Here is a 20,213-nt window from a genome sequence, read left to right as displayed (position 1 = left end):
AGCGGCAGCAAGGCACAGTGCTGTACTACTTCCTGTATCGCAGTCTGCTCCAGCGCACACGGCCGCTCCCAGGGGATCTCACATGGCTGACCTTAAATAAGTTTGGCTTTGATCAAAGTTTAACGTTAGCACGACTGGTCCGCTTGCTACAGATCAGGGGGATCAGGGAGATGAGACCAGGGCGAGGAGGTCCTGGCAAAGCCTCCTTCCCAAAGCTCCAGTGCACCCTTCCAACACCGGATTATGTTGGGCAATTAAGGTAATGAACTGGCTAACGTAGCAGCGCATAATGATTCTTTTTATCCCCATTCTCTAAGGTGCTGGCTGTAGTTCCTCTGACACATCTTTCTCAGCAAGACAACCTGTGATACTTTATATATTGTGTCCTGGTGGCCGGGGATGTCTAATAAAGAAAAATGATATCACAGGTAATGGGGGACAAGAGAAAACCACATCGACACGTCTGCCTCCCGCAGCAAAGTGAAACAGTGGAGCTCTTGTTCGCGGTCGGAGCAGTAAGGAGACACCAGGAGAGTGTGCGGAAGAAGTCGAGAAAGGAAAGCACCTGTGCGGACATGCACGTTTGCCCGCACCGGTGCACACGCAAGTGAGCAGCCAGGCCTCGCGTCTATCTGTGTGGCGGTGAGAGCCCGCATTCCAGTTCCCCCAACCTCCCACCCCATCAGCGCGCGACTTGTCTGCCTGCTCGCTTTTCATTTGAACACATTTTCTAGCCAAAAATTTCACTTCAATCTCACCTCATCTCTCCATACTACATTAACCCCTGGCAATTGCCTTCCAAATGACCCCATTAAGCTGTAATTGCCTCAGCAGGCCTGCTCCCTCGCTTGTAATTCTGTGCAGCGAACCCACCAGACGTTCCCCCGGCATTGTTTCATGTTCTGGCTCCCATCAGCCAGTTCAGACGCTGACCCCCCCCCCCCCCCCTCACCCCCCACTCCCACTCCCACTTCCAACCCTCCACCACTACTCCCCACCTCCTCTCTGTCGTGGCCGGAGCTGTTGGTGCTCGCCACTGGCGGTGCCACTGGCAGACTCTCCTTCGTCTCCGCAGTGAGCTCGCACGGGAGGCGCCATGCCCTCACTTCCTCTACAACAGCCCCACTCGCTGTCAATTACACAGGCACATACATTCACTACGAGAGGCCCTAAACTAAATAAACCTCAGCCTGGCTTTTTATTATGTCATTCCCTGGCAATCCAATTCATAAATACAATGTGTGCAGTATTCTGTGTGACTTGAGATAAAGGGCAGCAACTAAACAAGATATTTACAGAACTTCACGTCACGTGTCAATTACAAAATTAACCGTGGCGTAATATTTGTGCGTTAAACCATCATTTCTCTGTTCACTTGTCATTGGGATGCTGTTGGGTGCAGAGGGTGTAGCTCGCTGATGACACCCGCCGCGGCACCTCCGAGCACAACTTCACCTTTTTCTTGTTCCCACCGGGGAGCTGATGTCAAGACTGCTCAACTTTTTTGACGAAGGCCTCCGCGGATAACTAACGTGCAAATGCGGATAGGTGGAGAAAGCGATCCTGACAGTGATGTATTGCAACTAGTTGCAGGTGTCAAAAAGAAGATGCTCCGCCAGCCATCGGAGTGCATGCACTGTGTATATGCATGCATGCACACGTCTGCGCCCATGTATGATTTTATGAATGCGTGTCCCCGCTGCACGTCATGTGTATATTAGTGTGTGTGTGTGTGTGTGTGTGCAGATGTTAGATGTGTGCGTACATGTGACTGTTCATGATGTGTCTCAGCCTTTACATGTGACCTGGTGTGGAGGGGGAATCAGACTAATAACCCATTCAACACTCCCTCTCTCTCAAGCAGCACATCCTCCCTGCCGCCCATAACAGATTGGTTAGCTCATAAAGGCTCACTGCTGCCACATAGTCAGCCCTTACTGTCTTGGTCTTCAACACATCTCTTAACATATATCTTAACATATATTCCTTTTCATTTTTAAATAAAGGCTCTTTAGGAATGTGCAACAACATATCGACAAAATCCAGTAAAGCTTATTTCCCCCTTTTTTTTTTACACTGCAGCTTTTGAAACGCGGCTCCTAAATTAATTCTAGGCCTGAGATACACAAGCTTTCTCTGAACACACAGACCTTCAGGAGAGCTTTAGATCATTTCTTTCTCTCATTGCCCGTTTATTTAAATTCATTCTTTTTTGCTAAGCAAATGTTCCCAGGAATATCAAGGTGTTTTTGTTGCAAAGCTCTAACTGATCCGCGGGGATTTGCTTCCAACAGCCTGTCTCTCCCTCGCCTTTCAACACAAAACTCTGCGCTCCAATCAAAATGAACCACCAGGGACCCCCCTTCCCTCCTCCCCCCCCCCCCCCCCCTGAGCTACGCCTGCTCCGAGTGCTGTGATAGCAGCCTCTCTGCCATTGATCGCGGAGTTTAGCACAGAGCATGCATGCCACTGTTAGCAGAAAACAAAGACCTCTTTCCCTTTAATAGTGGCGCCCGCCGTTAATGCAGCTAACGCCTTGTGTTTCCCTCCGCCCTGGAGAATGAATGAAAGAAAGCAGATAGCAATTAAAAAGGTTAACTAGGGTCCACGTCTCGTCACAACTCATCTTTTTCACACAAATCTTTTTACCTCATAAACAGATTGATATCTTTTCGGGGGGCGGCGCACGTTCTCTTGCCACAAGTGATAAAAACACGCATTCATGTCTTACTTATAATTGTGTTCCACACCGCAAATCTAATAGCAGACGCCGAATTCAAAAAGGAAACACAGCTTTATTGATCCACCTAACACAGACCAGGAGGATCTCATGAATTAGGAATGAGATAAATCACCATTAACCCCAGAGAACCCAGCTTGTGGTCGACCACTGACATACCGCACTGATCTTCTTTTTTTATTTTTTTAATAATCAAGATAATTCTTCCTGGCAAAGTATAAATATAACTCTTCAATTAATACAGCATGTGTCTGTTTATTTAATCAAGGGCTGATTTACTTGTGACAGAGAATAAATTCTTCTATTTTCAGTGAGCCTCTATAAAATTGCCATCATTTTTAATTAATTCTTAATTAAAATATATTACACCACAGCTTCTACCCATCTCTCTTGATATTCTAACATAATCAATTCAGAACCATTTACATATCATTAATTAAAAGCTTTCCTCTCTCATCCTAAAAATCATAATGAGGGCCGATTCCTCATTAGTAACCTATAAGGGAGAAAATAACAATACTGTAGAGAATGGATGGCGCGTTCCACAGTGAGTCCTTTGTCTCGTAGTTTCTAAAAAGCATTTTTTAATGCTTCTCAATTGGATTTAAGAATTACTGAGTCAATTCTGTAGACTCAATGATAATAAGTGAAGCAGCACAGGCTTCCTCAGTATTTATCTTTGCTCCTGTGCTGCTCGCAACAGTACAACAAAGTCAGTCAGTGTCAGCAGGTGCATTGATTTTCAACTGAATTCTATTTTAACTGCGGAAAAACAATTAATTTAACCTCATTTAACAGTGTAATGTACAGGGGAAAAATTAGAAATGAGAAATTCTTTGAATAAAAAAATTCAAATGTATGTCTGCAAAATATTATTTTGCATTGGAATGTGTTCTCCAAACACGACACCAGTGAATAATGAAACTGGACTACAATAAATAAATGTCCTAACCTTGGACGAATAAAAAAAAAAAAACATGGCAGTTTTCTCTGAGCCATAAACAATTGTGCATGGATGTGAATGCCAGTTAAGTACTTGTTGTTATGCCATCAGACTGCATAATTCAATTTAACTGTAAATATTAAGTGCATCTAAACAATGGCCTAACATCATTTATTATCCAGACTTGGAAAAAAAAAAGGCCAACACACACAGGGGCCCATATCTTTCCATCTTGAGCTCGCTCTTAAAGAAGAGTAATAATATCAAGTAATGATAGGTATTGTTATGCCGGGGATCAGGCACATCCTGATTTTATCGCCCGTCTCTCACAGGTGCTCTGGCGTTACTTGTCAGGACTGCATGTCTGGGTCTTCCACATGTCAGATAAAAATCGCTGCACTTGGTGTTTCGGCAGCCTGACAGCAATTTATTTGAATGTTTTGTCACACTGGTGTTGGTGCATTTTGTGTGGGCTGCTCACCGGAATGGCAACCGCTCGCAGCTTCCTGACACACGCACGCACACACACACACACACACACACACACACACACACACACACACACACACACACACACACACACACACACACAGAAATGGTCTCGCACAAAATCACAAATGCATGCTGCATGTGCTGCACATCTACTCTGGATAATTAAAACCTGTGTATGTAAAAAAATTATAATAACGATAATAAAATAGGTATATAGTGTTGGTATACTGAATGTGTTTATTAAATTTAACACCCAATAAGGCAGGTGAAACCACATTGTTAGCACTAGTTATCCTTTTAAATATATATATTTTCATTTACACCTTCGTGGCCACACACACACACACACACACACACACACACACACACACACACACACACACACACACACACACACACACACACACCTGCAAGAGCCCAAAATAAAATGTCACACCAGCCAGTAAACAGGTTACACTGACGTGAATCTACAAAATGCAGCTGTCGAAAATTATATTCTGTGTATATATGTAAACCTACTTTATTTTTTCTTCCACTTTTCAACCTTATGTATATAACGTCTCAGTAAATAACCCACTGGATTCAGAGCATATTAAACACAGACCTCGCTGCAGCCTGATTCTCCGAGCTGACATGGAATATTGAGTAAGTTAATGAAATCCTCTCAAAGACAGGAACTCTATTTTTACACCATGATAATTAAAGTACGACACAGTTATAATTTACAGCCCTCGCTTAATTGCATAGGAAAAGTAAAATGGGAGAGGTCTAAGAGACGAGATTAAATGTGTCCGTGTGTGTGTGCGTGCATGTCCCTGTGTGTGTGTGTGTGTGTGTGTGTGTGTGTGTGTGTGTGCGTGTGCGTGCACCTCTTCAGAGAGTGCATGTAAAAAGAGCTTCCTGTGCATCTAAACAACTGTATCTTTTAGCATCGGGGAACATATCAAAGATTAGGTAATGAAATATGCACAGTCCTATTTTTCTGCTGCTGGGCCCTTTGACAAATCGAGTACAATCCCAAATCTCCATAAATCACTATTAAAGACAAGTATATCATCACCAGCGCATATATCTTCCCCAGCCTGACCTGTAGACTAATGAGAAAAGGCCCAGACTATCTTGTCTGATTAATTAATTCAAAATGTCGGCTGTTATTCAAATGTGAGGCTGGTGTTATTTGAATAACACTTGACAGCGACGCCTGAAGAAATAATTTCTGGTTTGTGAGGCTGCTGCGGCATTACTGATGATGGCTCATGGAAATGTTAGAAGCCTTGGAGTATTTTTTCCCTCGTCGCCGGTCCTCTCGCTTTCCCTCCCCTCACCTTCTCAGTCATGATAGCTCCAAGAAGTATTTCATTACTTCAACCGCACCGCCACCACCCCCCACACCATCCACCACCCCTTCACAATTATGGTTCTTCACGTTTTTTTTTTTCCACTGTCTGTCCTCTCTCTCTCTCTCTCTCTCTCTCTCTCTCTCTCTCTCTCTCTCTGTGTGTGTTTGTATTCCCTCCCACAGCCAGCCCAGATCTACAGGGCAGCGCTTTGGCTCTGCAAGAGACATGCTGGCAAAGAGGAAGGTCATGGTTTTTACAAGTGCAGCTCCCCAATGCTGACAGCCCGTGCTGCCAAAGTGACACACTCTGTTTGGCTTTCCCACGTTCATAGAGCTCCACAGCACTTTGTCTTTATCACCGAGCACGCACGCACGCACACACACACACACACACACACACACACACACACACACACACGCACACACACACATATGCACACATTTAATCAGCCTCAGAGCTGCATTTCCTGTCATGTGCAACAAAAATGATCACACGTAGAGACACAATCAGAAAATATTGCAACAGACAGAAGTGGAAATTTCTTTCTTTCTTTCTTTCTTTCTATCTTCTGCAAAACCCTGTGGATCGGGCTGGGTGGGTGGGGGGGTTGTAGGGGAAATAGGCGCTGGAGAAAGAAAACCATGAATGTACGTGCGAGGGCCTAGGGGCAGTGCACACCCCTGTATCGCTTCCCTCATCAAGCATGGATTCTAATCAGGGCTGGGGAGATATAAGACGCTCAGTCATTAAATAAATTAACTCTGCCACTCCATGCTCTCCTTCAGCACCCGCGAGAGGCCCGCCGTGCTCTGCATACTTACAGAGGCTCCGAGCATCACGCACCTCACCTTCACCGCACAACCTCGCGGGCCTGCCATCACACATGCGCACACACACACACACACACGCATACCCACACAGGTTAGAAACTAATCTTGAATATTTAGAGAAGCAGAGCAACCACACCTCCGGTCCCTCAACAGCTGATGTTCACATTGGCACGTAAAGCTCTTACATCATTTTATTGGAAGCCCCTAAAACAGCCCTCGGGACACTTTGGGGATGTCCCACAGTTTCGCATTTTTAAAAAAAATCAACGTGTACATGAGTGATAAATAAAAAATCCGTGAAGACCAATGCTGATTCACAGGCTCTGGGAGACAGCCCAGACATGAGTTTTTGTTGAGGATCCGTGCAGTGTGCTGCCATTCATCAAGAGGAAGCAAGTGCAGTGACGAACAGTAAGAGAGCTCAGTGTCGGCTCGGATCACTGACACAAACAATCAAAGCTGACACACTCTTCGTATAGCACCTGCCACTCTGGCAACACAAATAGATCAATATGAGGGGAGCTCATTCACTGTTTAAAACTCATATCCTTGCAGCCACACCATCTTCCAGAGCCCTGTGATGTAAAAAGTGCACGCTTAATACATATCAATCACTCTGACAGAGGAAATGCTTATTTGAGGAGCCAACGTGAGGCAAATACACCGTGTCAGCAGAATGTCCGTTGTCAAAACTTGCCATTTGAATTTTCAACTGCGTTGTGCGGAGACAAATGTCCTTAGAAACCCCTTACGTTGCAATTTATATCATTTTAATGTGCGCTTTAATTCTCCATTACTTAAGGAGGAAGTACCTGGGAGGGTGGAGGCGCATTAGAGAAAGTAAGGTATGAACAGAAGGGTCGGGGGATCTCTCTTAGCAGACACAATTAAATATTCATGTGTCTCCTCCTAGGACACAACACATACAGATCATTATCATGGCTACAGCACACCACCATTTTGTTCACACGTTCGCCTCCGAAATCAATGGTTGTGTGTAAAATTTCATGCGAACAGGGGACACCACCATAACATCAGTTAGAGTTGTTTTTAGTACAAATAATCACTTGAAATAATCGGGTTATTTAAAAATATATCTGTAACTGTATCATTGTGATATTCAGACTATTATTTATGAGAGTTAGAATCACAAGCAGTGTCTCTGCAAAGGTAAACAGGTATGTGTCGCTTTGAGCCACACGCCACAGGACAATACACAGACTCAAAATGTTAGTGAATCATTCCAAAATTCATTACGGGCTCTCAGTCCGTCCCGGCCTCCTGCTTGAGGAAAGAGCGAGAGAAGAATACCAGTAATGTACTCTGGATGACCTCCACTTTCTAAAGAGAGGAGAAACCAGCTATTTTTTTTATTTTTGTTTTGCTTTTCAATCCGGATCAAAAGAGGAGCGAAAGGAGGGACAGCATTCCCCTGCTCGCCGTCATTAATCATAGCTTTCTGGGAGCAAGCGCATATTAATTTCTGTCATCCCAAACATCATTTGGTATTGTTATGCCACGGCTTAGTCCTCATTCACCAGCAGACGCCGGCCGGTCCTCCCGGTTTGAGGGAAGACAGGGCCTGTGTGGCTGCGTTTCAGAGCAAGAGGCCTTTATCCCTGGGGCTCTGACACCAATTAAGCCATTTCACCGAGAGACGAAAACAGGGCCCGCAGTTTCACTGTAACATGAGCCAGCATCTAGCTGCTGGCCCCTCGCCATCTTTCCATTACTTCAGACACAAAAATGAACTTCAAGGACTTAAGAAAATAAAGAGTGTGTGCTTAGTGCATGGCCACACTGACTCACGACAAAATTACCAAAAAAGCAGTTTCAAGTCTGTCATTAGCTCCATTAACGCAATTATTTGAAATTATTTTAAATACAGATTTAAACTCACGGGCAGTATCAAAACAATGCGATGGTATTATGCCACAGCTGATAAGAAAAACGCTCTGTCTGCACCTCCCTTTATGTCTTTTTTCTGCCTTTTGGCAAAGGCAGAGTGGAGCTTGTCTTCGGGCTAAAGCAGAATAATGCAAGGCTTGTTATGAATTAAATATTAGAAATCTTAACACAGCAGCCAATAAGAATTATTTGCCTTATTAAAGCGGCAGAAGACGCTGATTAAAATTTCATTGCATTGCAGTCTTTTTCCCATTTCTGCCTTCAATACATCATTTTAATGTATGAAATGTGGAACAATAGCACGTGGAACAATGGGAAGAGGGGACTTTATTTTCTGGCTTGCAAATGATAAAAAGAGCTCCGATTTTTCTTCTGCTTTCGGAAAACAATCGTGTGTAAAGAAAAGAAAAGAAAAGGTGACAACGATGTTTTATTCAGTTTTCGTCGCGAAACAAGCTACAGACGGCTGAAGTGTCAAAATATTAGTGAGCTTTAAAGTGTGTACATTTACCGATGTCTGCCTCTAATTCCTTCACCATGTTATCTACAGAAATCCATCACCTGTTGGAATAACGCCACACACACACACACACTTTGTCTTTGAAAGAGTTTAAATAAAGTAAATCTTACATGAGCCAATGGTAAAGCAGTGGCAGTAGCAGGATTGTTTTTCAGTGCTGTTGCCCTCACAAATGATGGGTCATTTAGTTGTCCACATGTAATGTGTACAGAGTAAATGAACATCGTGGTGTCTATTGTCCCATGAGGAAAACTCTTCCCTGAAACACTAGAGCTAATGAAATAGAGACCTATAAATAGCAGAGTCATTACTGAGAGAGGACTTGCTTTGCACCACTCATTCACTGTAACCCTTTGTACACTAATAACTGGCTCCATGGAGTTCGACGTGCTGTAGCCACCGAGTGACACGGTAACGAACGTCACGACACAGGAGACGGACCAAAAAGTTCATGTTACGTGTATTTTTAGTTGTAAATAGAAAGAGGTGAGAGATGAGAGAATAAGCAACTTTTGGTTGACCGGTTCAAAAGTGCTATCAAGCAAAATACATAATAATAATTATATAATATTAATTATGAGACATAAATAATTATATTCATATTAGAAATGTAAAAAATATATATATTACTACAGCTTGTTGGATTGTTTAAATATTAGACAGAATATATATTTTCTGCTCCCAAAAATCTGACTTTGTAAATTTGTCTGATGGAATCTAAAATGTGTAAAAATGTAAAATTTATAAAATGCTTGTTTTTGGCATTTGGCTCTTTCAAAGCAGTTCAAACTCCCCAAAAAAAGGAAATGCTGGTTTAACTATGTCTGAGGTCAGAGGTCTTATATAGTTTTGACAAGAGCTCATTTAAAAAAAAAAATCTCTGCTCAGTCACATCTCTATTCAGCGTCGCAGGTCATCACTTGAACCACAGCCTCCTCTCCCTGCTTCAGGTTTATAATTTCACATTCAGCCAATGAAACAAACAGATGCCACAAGAAGAGAAAGGGCAACGCAAAGTGTCTCCAACAGCCACGTTCCTACTGCTGTAAACTCATTTCAATCAATCCTTCCTGTTTGCATCCAAAGCAGCCACTGCTGGCTGCCACCGCCTGAAGATAACTATTTCACCACCTCTGTCATGCCTAATTAACAACTCAGATGTACAATTCAGAAATTTCGCAATTAACCTACTAAAATATTGTTGGAGGATGCTAATTGTTATGCCAGTTGCCATAAAGACTCATTTGCATAACGTATGTGCAAAAAACAATTATGAGCTGTTGATCGCGCAGGAGCCCGCAGAAAGCGCTTGGAGCGGCGGAAGGGGGGGGGGGCGAGAGAGAGACGTGTGCAAGATGGGTGCTCGTGTGTGCAGATGGAGGGACAGCACTGAATCATCGTGCAAAAAAAAAAAAAAGATTTGAGGAGCCGTACGTGCAGATACCAGGCACCACTGGTGCACAGGCATCTATCTGCACAGCACAAAAGCAGTTACCCTTCCAAATGAAACTGATATGTAAAGCCTTTGTTTTTTTTACCCCCTTCTCCTCTTTGTCTGCCTCTCTTTTTTTTCGTTTCATCTCTGCTGATGAGGAAACGGAGGGTGTTTGGGAGCTACTTAGATAATAACCACGTCTTCCCCCGGTCCCCCTCATGCTTCAGAGGAGGAAGCTCTGTAGTGGCCCTGCCTTTGAGGCAGCCAGGAACCCAGCTGTGCCCGAGCCATTCGGCACAACACTATCTAGTCACTGCAGCCGCTTCACTGGGGCTCTGTGAAACAAAAAGCAGCCAAAGTCAATTGTCTCTGCTGCTGAATAGCTTTCTGTTCTCTGTTGTGTTTTTTACTGGAGCTTCTTCAGCACAAAGAAAAACCTATAAGGTTAAAAAGATACAGTCTAATAATATATATTTGTGTTTTCTGCATTATAAGAAGGATTTTTACTTGCATCTGCTTTCATAATAATAATAATAATAATACATTCATATTAATAATTATAACCCTATTGGAATGAGAGGGCTCATTAACTTTGTCAGGGAACATTGAAATTAATGTTCCCTGTAGATTTCAGAAATGCTTACCTCCTCAGTCCTAACTCTATTTACTCCAGGTAATGCTTTTAGTCAGCCTTGCATGTGGTTAATTACAGCCTCATCCTGAACTGTATTTAGTTAAAACAGTCTTTCCTGGCTGATCATTACATTTAGCAGAGGCCAAACCAATGCACATACTTGGAAGCATGGCCTGGCGGTCTCCAAAAGCCAAATCAAACACGGCGACACCGGCTCCGGCTGTGCAGCGTATAGTCCCTCCCTAATCCAGTGCTTTAAACACTGCACCAGAGCATTTATCAGTCTGCATCCACCACACTCTCTCTCTCTCTTTCTCTCTCTTTCTCCCTCCCCTACCTCTCCAAACCCCCCCCCCCGTTTCTGGACCTGACGAGTCAAAGGTCAGGAAAACAACAAGTCAATACGCGGCCAAAAGAAGCGCCATGCAGCTGAGAGAGCTGTGGAGAGGGCTAAGCCTCTCCGTGGCACTCTGTGATTTAGCCTGTAATAGTTTTCTGTAATCTCTTTCTATTGATTAAACCTCACATCAAAGACGAGTCCTGCTACAGAACCTCTCTTTTCCTGGTCAGAAATACCATATGGAGGTAATCTTTCACCTTTGTTATTCTTGCCGCTGCTGCTGCTGCTGCTGCTGCGAGCCTCACTCCCAAGCATGAGAGAAAGACAAGGGAGTAGTCAGCGGGATAAAACAAACCCAGCTCAGAGAGAAGTGCAAAACTCATCTGCAAACACAGACGCCGCTTCGCTCATTGTCTTCTGCAGGTGAAAGAAACACAAGGTGTCTGAACGTATCCTTTGTCCTGAAACACTTAGAGACGTGCGAGAATAAAACATTTTAATTGCCAGTTTTATGTAAGTATGTACCAAAAAGAAAAAACATCACACACTGAAGGACAAAGAACACCACTTGCCAACCCAATCTCACATTTAGCTTATCTAAATGCAAAACCAAGAAGAAGAAAAAAAACCTCCTGCTAAAAACACTCAATTTAGTGACAGGCAAATGACTTCATGCTGCCACTTAATCTCATTTCTTGCATAATGCTCTCTAATTAGCATATCAAAGTGAATTAATACTTCTAGGACATTAGCAATGCAGAAATGTGCTGTAGCTCTGTAATAACAGTTAGAAGAGTGCCGGAAACTTCCAAACGCACCGAGAAATCTTCCAAAACACCTTGACTCTGCTCGAAAATGCTCTTTGTCACTTCTCCGCTACAGAAAAACTAAAAAAAAACAACAACATAAAGATTGTTTACACCATTTCAAATGGGCCTCACCTGTCATCACAAAATATGACTTTTAACCTGAACACATCTAAAGCTTTGAAGCCAAACCTTCGACGCACTATTTATGTCCGCATCAGACAGCAAGTCTCCATAACATGATACATGTGCACAGTAATTACAGCGATGATTCTTGGACCGCTTTCAAATTTATTATTAAAAGTCTTTTTCAGCCAACGCTGGGTCCCATGGCTGATAGGCAGCGGCCCCTGTGCCATCTGAACGCACGTGAAAGAACCGAAGGGAGTCACAGTGAGCGGTGCTACTGGAGCCTGTGAAAGGATCAGTGTGTGTGTGTGTGTGTGTGTGTGTGTGTGTGTGTGTGTGTGTGTGTGTGTGTGTGTGTGTGTGTGTGTGTGTGTGTGTGTGTGTGTGCTGAAAAAAAAACAGAGCGGTCAACAAGGCCATCGGACCAGCTGAGCTCTGTCAATGGCTAAGAGGGAGAGGCTGTGACTCTAAACCACAGGTTAACCATGCACACACACACACGCACACACACAACCTCTATTCTCCCCGTCTCATCTCTTTCTCACACACTCTCATTCCCCGGCACATACACACTCTGTCACACATGAACATGCATTGACATAAATTACTTTTTTTCTAATTTTGATGATGTTTTTTTCCTTAATTCAGTGTATACTTCACAGCAGAAACATTCAAATCAAGTTTTAAATCAAGCGATTTAAGTAACGTGCAGAGATTAAAGCAGGACGTTCATTTTGATTAAGTTTGAAAATAAATCATTTCTCTCAGTGTTTTTTATCCTAAAGTTCAGCAGATGAATTAATGCTTCTGCACTGGAAAAGAATTTTGCATTAAAATCCACGACGCAAAGTAAAAGCTGGCATCTTGTGAGAGGTGTGAGCTGCATCCTCTGTGTTTCTGTCTCAAGTCAACAGGCGGACAAGCAGAGCAGAGCACCTCGGCTCCACGGTGGACGCTCTGCCTGCCCATGTGAACGCCACCTGTGTTGGGGAAGTTCATAAAACTTTTATGATCTGCCCCAAACCAATTTGCTCATAAACTGCACAAAGGTCACAAATCTGACGAGGTGTCACGTTTGCTAAAATTACACAGAAAGGCAGAGCGTTACTTCCTTCATATTCACATTATTCTTTAGCTGAGAAATGTAGGCTACATGTGACGTAAAAATAAATAGTGGCCACCAGAATATTCGAAACATCTGTTCAGTGAACAGAGCAATCACATAATATGAAGTGAAATTAACATCATCTGTAAAAAGATGTTAACACTATAACAATGTTTGTATTCAAGAATTTAAAGGGATGGAGTTTATCAGATGCCCCATAAACACTGTGGGAAATTGTAGAAACAACCGTTTTATGCACAATGGTGAAAAAAAACATACTGGAGCAAAGTTTGAGGTACGACCAAAAGTACAAGACACACACTTTATAGCATTAACTATAAATTCCAGGTGTCTCGTGGTGTATGTGTGTATACGTGCACACACACTTGGCCTTAAGTGTTCAGCCTTCGTCATAAAAATCTGCAGATGCTTGTACAGAGCAACTGTGCAATATTCAATATAAATAAATTATAAAAGAATATTTTTTTTACAAGCTGATTCTAGCATTTTGAATTTTCCAAGCATCCACCGTCCATTTGTGAGACAGAGGGTCTGCATTCAACAGCAATACAATCCCTGACTGGGGGTGTATAGCTGCCTTCACATGTTGAAGACGTGTAAATCGTCGTGCGGTTATAAAGCAGGAATTGTGTGTGATCTCAGCTATGTAGAACGTATGCTGCGGGATTTCCCCATCCTGCTCAGTGCCAGGGCAGAGAGAGGCTGAGAGCTGGAGTCGACTTTCTGTTTCAAATCCAAACAACCACCGCTCGCAAAACTGAAACATGAGCATCTTCAGTGTGGTGGGGGGGGGGACAAAAGAAATACCTCTACTGTCACACCGGGACTGTTCCAATGTGGCACAATGACATATTTAAAAAAAAAAAAAAGTGATTGATTCATTTGGGCAGAGGTCCCCTGTAACCTGGATGCAGGCTGCCATCACATCACTGGGGGGTTAAAACGTCTGTGGGCTGTATCGCGTCGAGGCTCCAATACTAAATTTCCTCCAAGTTCATGTGAAATGATATATATTTATTTATTTTAAAACAAAGACCTTACCTGTCTTTTCTTTGATTTCACAGAGAACGCTGAAGAGTGCTGGTTTCATTCTGTGACAGTTCAGTCCATGTTTCCTGTTTCAGTATAAGACAAGATAAAATAGTGAAATAAGTTCACTGATCAATCACATGTTAAACATTAAGGACCGCATTGATTATTTAACATATCAAATGTAGTTGTCACTGTAAGTTGCAACGTTCCAACACACAGGCCTCTCAGGAGTATTTGCACAAAGTTTCATAGGGAAATAAAAGTAGCATGTGTGTTAATATGAATATTAATGCTTCAAAATAAATACAGTGCCAATGACAAAATAAAAGACATCATAAGTTTACAGGGATTCATTTCCTTTCTTTTCACTGAGCCTCTATAGTTTTTTGCAGCAGTGTGAAGAATTTACTATAGGACGTGTGTAAACTTTTTGAACAACATCCCCTCACACACACACACACACATGCAGCTGAAATAAACAGCTGCTGCCCCCCTCACTGACAACTTTCTCCATGTGCCTCAGCTCTAAATGCACCTCGGTGTAAGATTATCATTAAAGCCACTTCCAGTCTATTGTAACACATGGTGGAGTTAAAGCTAAAGAGGGGCCACAACTCAACAATGATGCGTTCAGCGTTTTTTGCTGGGGATGGAGGTTAGGGGGGTTGGGGGGTGGGTGGGGGGGGGGGAGAGAGAGCGAAGTTAATAAAACATATAAATCAACCAACTTTGCTTGCGCCTCGTCCAGACTCTGATCAGTTATGGTCATGATTTGATGGAGAATGTCACCAATGTCTTGTTTTCTTCCGTCCCCGTCCGACCCGTCGTGTCCGTGGGGAGGCGGCAGTACCATGCCTCCCTGTACCGAGTGGCCGGCCAGACTCACGCCGCCGATCGACTGCATGATCCGGGCTTGATCGTCCATAGTAGCCGCTAAAGAGTCTGTGCACTGAGCCACGCAAATTGAAAAACTCATATACGAAATGGGCTACAACATGTGCCGCAGACTGGAGGGATGTGCGCGGCTTGTGGGGCTTCTTCAGCGAAACAGGAGCACACACGCTGGGTTTTTTTTTTCTCTAAATGAAGACTACAGCAGGGATGTTTTTCGCGTAAATCTTGTGTCCAAGTTCTCGCTGTCCTCTTTGTTTTTTTGTTTTTTTTTACGCGCGGTCCAAATAAGTGCCAAAACGCGCGGTTGTGTTAGTAGAAAAACGCATCAATCTCGTGTTTGCGTCTTCTTCTTATTAAAACTTCTTTGTCAAAACTGTCGGTCCATCGCTTCCCGCAGCAATCCTCACGCCGGTCTGTGGTTTTCTCTGGGGTTTGACGGCAGCCACACACAGAAACGCTCCTTTTGGGTGATCTCTCATTTATTTGCGCTCTTCTTCTGCAAGGGATCCCGGTCGCATTTCCTCTTCCAGGAAAAAAAAAAAATGTCCAAATCCTCCTCGTGAAGCACCGGCAACCAAAAAAAAATATCCAATGTTGGAAAAAAACAAATAAGAAAAAAAATCTTAGGCTTTGCAGGTGTTGCCAACTATAAATGTGCAGAAATCACTCCGGCAGCATTTAGAAAAATACACATTCTCGCTGCATACAAGGCGGCTATAAAAATATGAAATGTGCAATAAAAAAAAGTTGGGAGATTTCTGTTTTAGAAAAAAAAACAACAAAAAAAAAAAACAGCAACAGCGAGAAGAAGGAAATTAATTAGGATACAGCGCTGTGCGTAAAAGGCGATGCGCAAAAAAATATCTTGCCCTGCTGAAATTTATGAGCTCCAGCCTCTTGCCTGTGTGTGTTTTATGTTGTTTGATGGCAGCGGTAGTGAGCGATTGACAGTGTGCCAATGCCACTCACTCAGTGCAGACGTGTCAGAGCAGGGAACAGGGGTAGGAGGAAAAAAAATAGAAAAGAATACAAAATAGGAGATGAAAATGCACGCTCCGCCCTGCAGAGGAGGGGTCTATATTCTTGTCACTTCTCGCCTGAACAACCGAAAAACAAAATGTTAAGAGCTAGTACTCAGGATGGTGATTATATTGATGAAAGCGCGCGGCACGGTCCCCCTCTCTGTGTCTTGCAGCAGCAGCTTGCAGCAGGGTATCCTCGTCTCCTCGCGCGTGCACGTGCAGCTATGTGCATATTCTCTACAAGCAGTGATGAAGATTTAGCCCTTGCAACAGCTCAGGCAAATACATAATGAGAGTTTTTATACAGTTTGATGTGGAAGTGCACAGTCCCCTGTAGGAAGAGAGAAAAAAAACGAGCCTTGGTTCAAGCCAGGCGAGCAGCAGCAGCAGACATGTTTATATTATTGGAAAGTAAAGCTCCTCGACCAATCAGGTGCCTGCGTGACGGAGACTGACGATCCCGGCGTCCTATTACTGGCAGATGCATGAGGGCGAAGGCCCACCCACCTCCGTCCCCCTCCATCTTCACACTGCTGCTACAAAAGGATGGGAACTTCTGATTGGCCGTTGCCACGAGTGACATCCATTGCACAAGCAGGCGGCGCTGCTCGGTGCTCCTCCGCAGTTGCTATGGCAGCAGACAAGTTGTTGAGCTGGATGCGAGGCAGCAAATATACTGTGTGTGTCCCCCCCCCCTCCACCATGAGCATTTAGATCGTGGATTCGTAAAGACAAGGGGGAAGAAAATGGGGATTTGCTTCATCTCGTGGACATTTTATGATAACAACCCAGGGATAAAGAGTGTGTGGAGTTAGATGTTCCGGTGCTGGTGTGTAACAGAGAGACAGCGAGGGAGGAGGAGTGGCATTCCAGGCCTCGGGGCAGAACTTTTGACTGAAGGGGGGGTTTGTTGGATTTGAGTTTGATGATGATCATAAAGATAAATAAAGTCAACATGAACAAGGACAACTGTGCTGCTTCACGTGAAGTGTCCTACAGTGTTTGAATTAGAATAACCACCATGGATGTAATTTCTCCCAATTCCAGGCCCCAGGTAATCAAACGTGTGTTAAAGCGTAAATAGCTACTTAGGTGTAATTGAGAGATAATTTACTTTGAATTAGGCTGAAAAGATTAAGATTTCATTTGAAGACACCGTCAGAATTATCACTGGAAAATGTGGATGGAAACTGCACTTTCCACTATTTTTAAATTTCAGTCTCATTACTCTCTTTTTGAAATTGTTCACTGACGAGACACACAGGGACCAGAATCCAGATGTAGTTGACAAAGGGAAACGTTTGTTCTGAGGAAGCTGATCTGCTGGTAAAGAAATACAGACTGATATACATATATAGTTTTTGCAGTCACTGAGGGAAGCACACTTTTTATGGAAATATTAAATATAATAAAAAAAAACATATCCAGAGGTGTAGATTAAATTATTCTAATCATTACTATTGCATACAACACACAAGGATGTAATGTTTTCACTGTGCAGTATTGTCAGTGATCAGTGTTCTTCATCAACTCAATTAAAATATGAAAATAAAACAAACCCACACATGGAGACATGAAGAGAACAGGGTTTGTGTTAGAAAGCTCCTGGTTTTATGAAAAATGTGAGTTTAATTTGTTCAAAACAAACCAAATCTTTGATATGAAAGTTCTTGGTTTAATTCCTCCACGGTAATTATAAGGTATACTGTGTTTTAACTGTGTCGTTACTCATGGCTCACTTCATTTCAATTCCCATTTAATTTCGGTATTTAATTAGTAATAATCTAAATTGTTCACATTGAAAATATTGCTCCCTTGATACAAGGTTTGTCTTGTTTCGTGCAAGGTGATGTATAGATCATTAGGAAGTGAATCATCGTCACGAGTCAGAAGTGAGTGAGAGGATTTATCTATAGAAAAGGAAGTCACTTTTACTCAAAGAAGTCTAATTGAAGTCATGATACAGTGAGTCATGGCTTCATATAACCCTTCACAGCTTCTGATTATCTCAGCAGACAATTGAGAGAGCATCACCCTGCTGCCCCCTGTCTGTTCTTCAATTTGCAGACCAGGAACTGACGACAGAGTCCCAGAATAAATGATGCGTAACATTAATTCAGGACATTTATGATACAGGAGCACAGGGAAATAAATGAATATATTATGCTGTATTAATTAAAATTGTAGATTAGAACTCAAGTGTCCAGTTTGCCATTAAAATGGAAACTTGAGGACGTTTATTTAATCGTCAAAGTTTACATGACTGTGTGTTGTAATCTAAATTCAGAAATCTTAATATCGCAAGAGTTTTTAAATAACCCTACAGATTGTCTTTAGCAGTCTGTGTGGTTTCTGCTCATTCATTTGACCTTGAAGCATTGGAGCAACACACTCTTGAGTTCAGTGAATGGGAGTCCCAGGACTACTGCATTTATCATTGAAATACTGAGCTGTCAAGTCACACTACATACCTGTCAAGAAGGGCTCAAAGGTACAGCTCGGGCTCCTCTCCTCTGTTGCAGTGCATGATTCTTCATTGCATTGCATAGCAGCCCTATTCACCGTTGTTTTCAGCCATATGTCAACATAATTCATTTCCGTATGTGACAGCTCCTTACAGTAAGACACCGCGGTGCTGCTAGTTCACAAAAACCATGTTTACACAACCGAGGGCTTGTGCCATCCACTGTGCACTTCATTTCTAAAATCGCACTGCTGCAAAAAAAAAAAAGGGGGAAAAAAGTCCTTAAAAATGCTCAGTTTCTTTGACGAGGGATCATTTACATACCCTCTGACAGGTTGTTTCCACATGTGCCGAGCATTAGGTTAAATAAAATGACAATATTTGTACAAACGAGCGAAGCCAGGCATGGAAATAAGCACCTATGAGTGCAGAGACAACACTTTGTCATCATGCTTCTCATTGTGACATCTGAAAAGACCCACAGGTGCTGTAGAAAGTGACTGTGTTGTCATATTTCATTTAGGCATCCTTCTGCAAAGCTGTAATTGCCTAATTAGCTTGTTAATTAGGAGATTAGCATTTACTGATAGAGTGGCTTGCTCTGTTGTGATGAGAGTAATACAGATTAAGTGAGAAGTTATGGGTGCGTGATTTCACAATTTTGCTGTCCACAAAGGGGGTCACAAATCATTAAAAGATTTGCGAAATGGTTGCGTGTTAAACATTTGCAGACGACGTGAAGTCCTTCCTCGGAGTTGGTTCTTGAAGAGGGTGACAGGACGCTGCAGCCCCGGTGAAGGTACAAACTGTCAGGCGGCAGCGGGACACAGTAGCTCCTGGTCTGAATGTCGCCTGTACGATCCCCCATGATGCTCGGGGGGATCGGAGGAAGCAGACGGTGCCAGAGACATTACTAACCCAATTATGAACAGTCTTTTATTCGGTTTGGATACTTTATTCTTATTTATTTCCTGGTATTCCTCGCTGGTATCATGCATGCACTTTGTCTTGATTACGGCCAAACAGGTAAAAAAAAAGCACAGAGCGGTAATATGAATATACGTTGAATCTGCTCTTTGGTTTCCTGTAGTAAACTAATATCCAGTGGTGCCTTCAAAGATTCTGATGTTTGGGTCAGAGCTGGTATTTAAAGTTCCAACTATTTTAAACATATGCAGCAGATTTAAAATGGCCTAATTAATATATATTTACATGACTTAATAATACTGATGCATGCATATATAATAAGCATGTTCCCGTTGCTGTAGGTTGTGGATGACCTCATTTTAAACACTATATACTGTAGATTAATTTAATCTGCAGCAATGTTTCATATATCATATGTTTTTGTTTGTTAATCTGCAAAGAAAGGGGTAATACTTGACTAAATTGACTTTGTTATATAACACCATGCACGTACACTTGTGTGCTTAGATAAGATAATTATGCAGAAATATTGCATCTGCTAACAAGTGTTGTTAACTCCCTCTGTGGTTATTAAATCCCTTCGTGTTAGTGCGGGAGGTAAACTAATAAACTGTTAAGAATGTTAAACTCA

The 20,213-nt window shown here is 42.7% G+C and overlaps 1 protein-coding gene across 10 annotated transcripts in view; it reads right to left on the bottom strand.

Annotated features, from left to right (window-relative positions):
* Positions 1 to 16,523, bottom strand: part of pbx3b (pre-B-cell leukemia homeobox 3b) — a 58,578-nt gene extending 42,055 nt beyond the window's left edge. For 3 of the 10 annotated variants that reach the window (XM_034596088.1, XM_034596092.1, XM_034596090.1), the window contains exons 1-2: positions 15,004 to 16,520; positions 14,285 to 14,364 (exon numbers count right to left, since the gene is read on the bottom strand). In XM_034596088.1, the coding sequence (XP_034451979.1) occupies positions 14,285 to 14,364; positions 15,004 to 15,251 (328 nt within the window). In that variant the 5' untranslated portion in view covers positions 15,252 to 16,520. Of the gene's footprint in view, positions 1 to 14,284; positions 14,365 to 15,003 lie in introns of all 10 variants that reach the window. The other 7 variants (XM_034596089.1, XM_034596091.1, XM_034596093.1 and 4 more) reach the window with 3 other exon arrangements.
* Between the last annotated feature and the right edge of the window lie 3,690 nt (positions 16,524 to 20,213).

This window comes from Hippoglossus hippoglossus, chromosome 9, assembly GCF_009819705.1.
Source record: "Hippoglossus hippoglossus isolate fHipHip1 chromosome 9, fHipHip1.pri, whole genome shotgun sequence".
NCBI lineage: Eukaryota > Metazoa > Chordata > Actinopteri > Pleuronectiformes > Pleuronectidae > Hippoglossus > Hippoglossus hippoglossus.
Note: the sequence above shows the minus strand (reverse complement) of the source record. Positions and strands in the feature narration are given on the sequence as shown.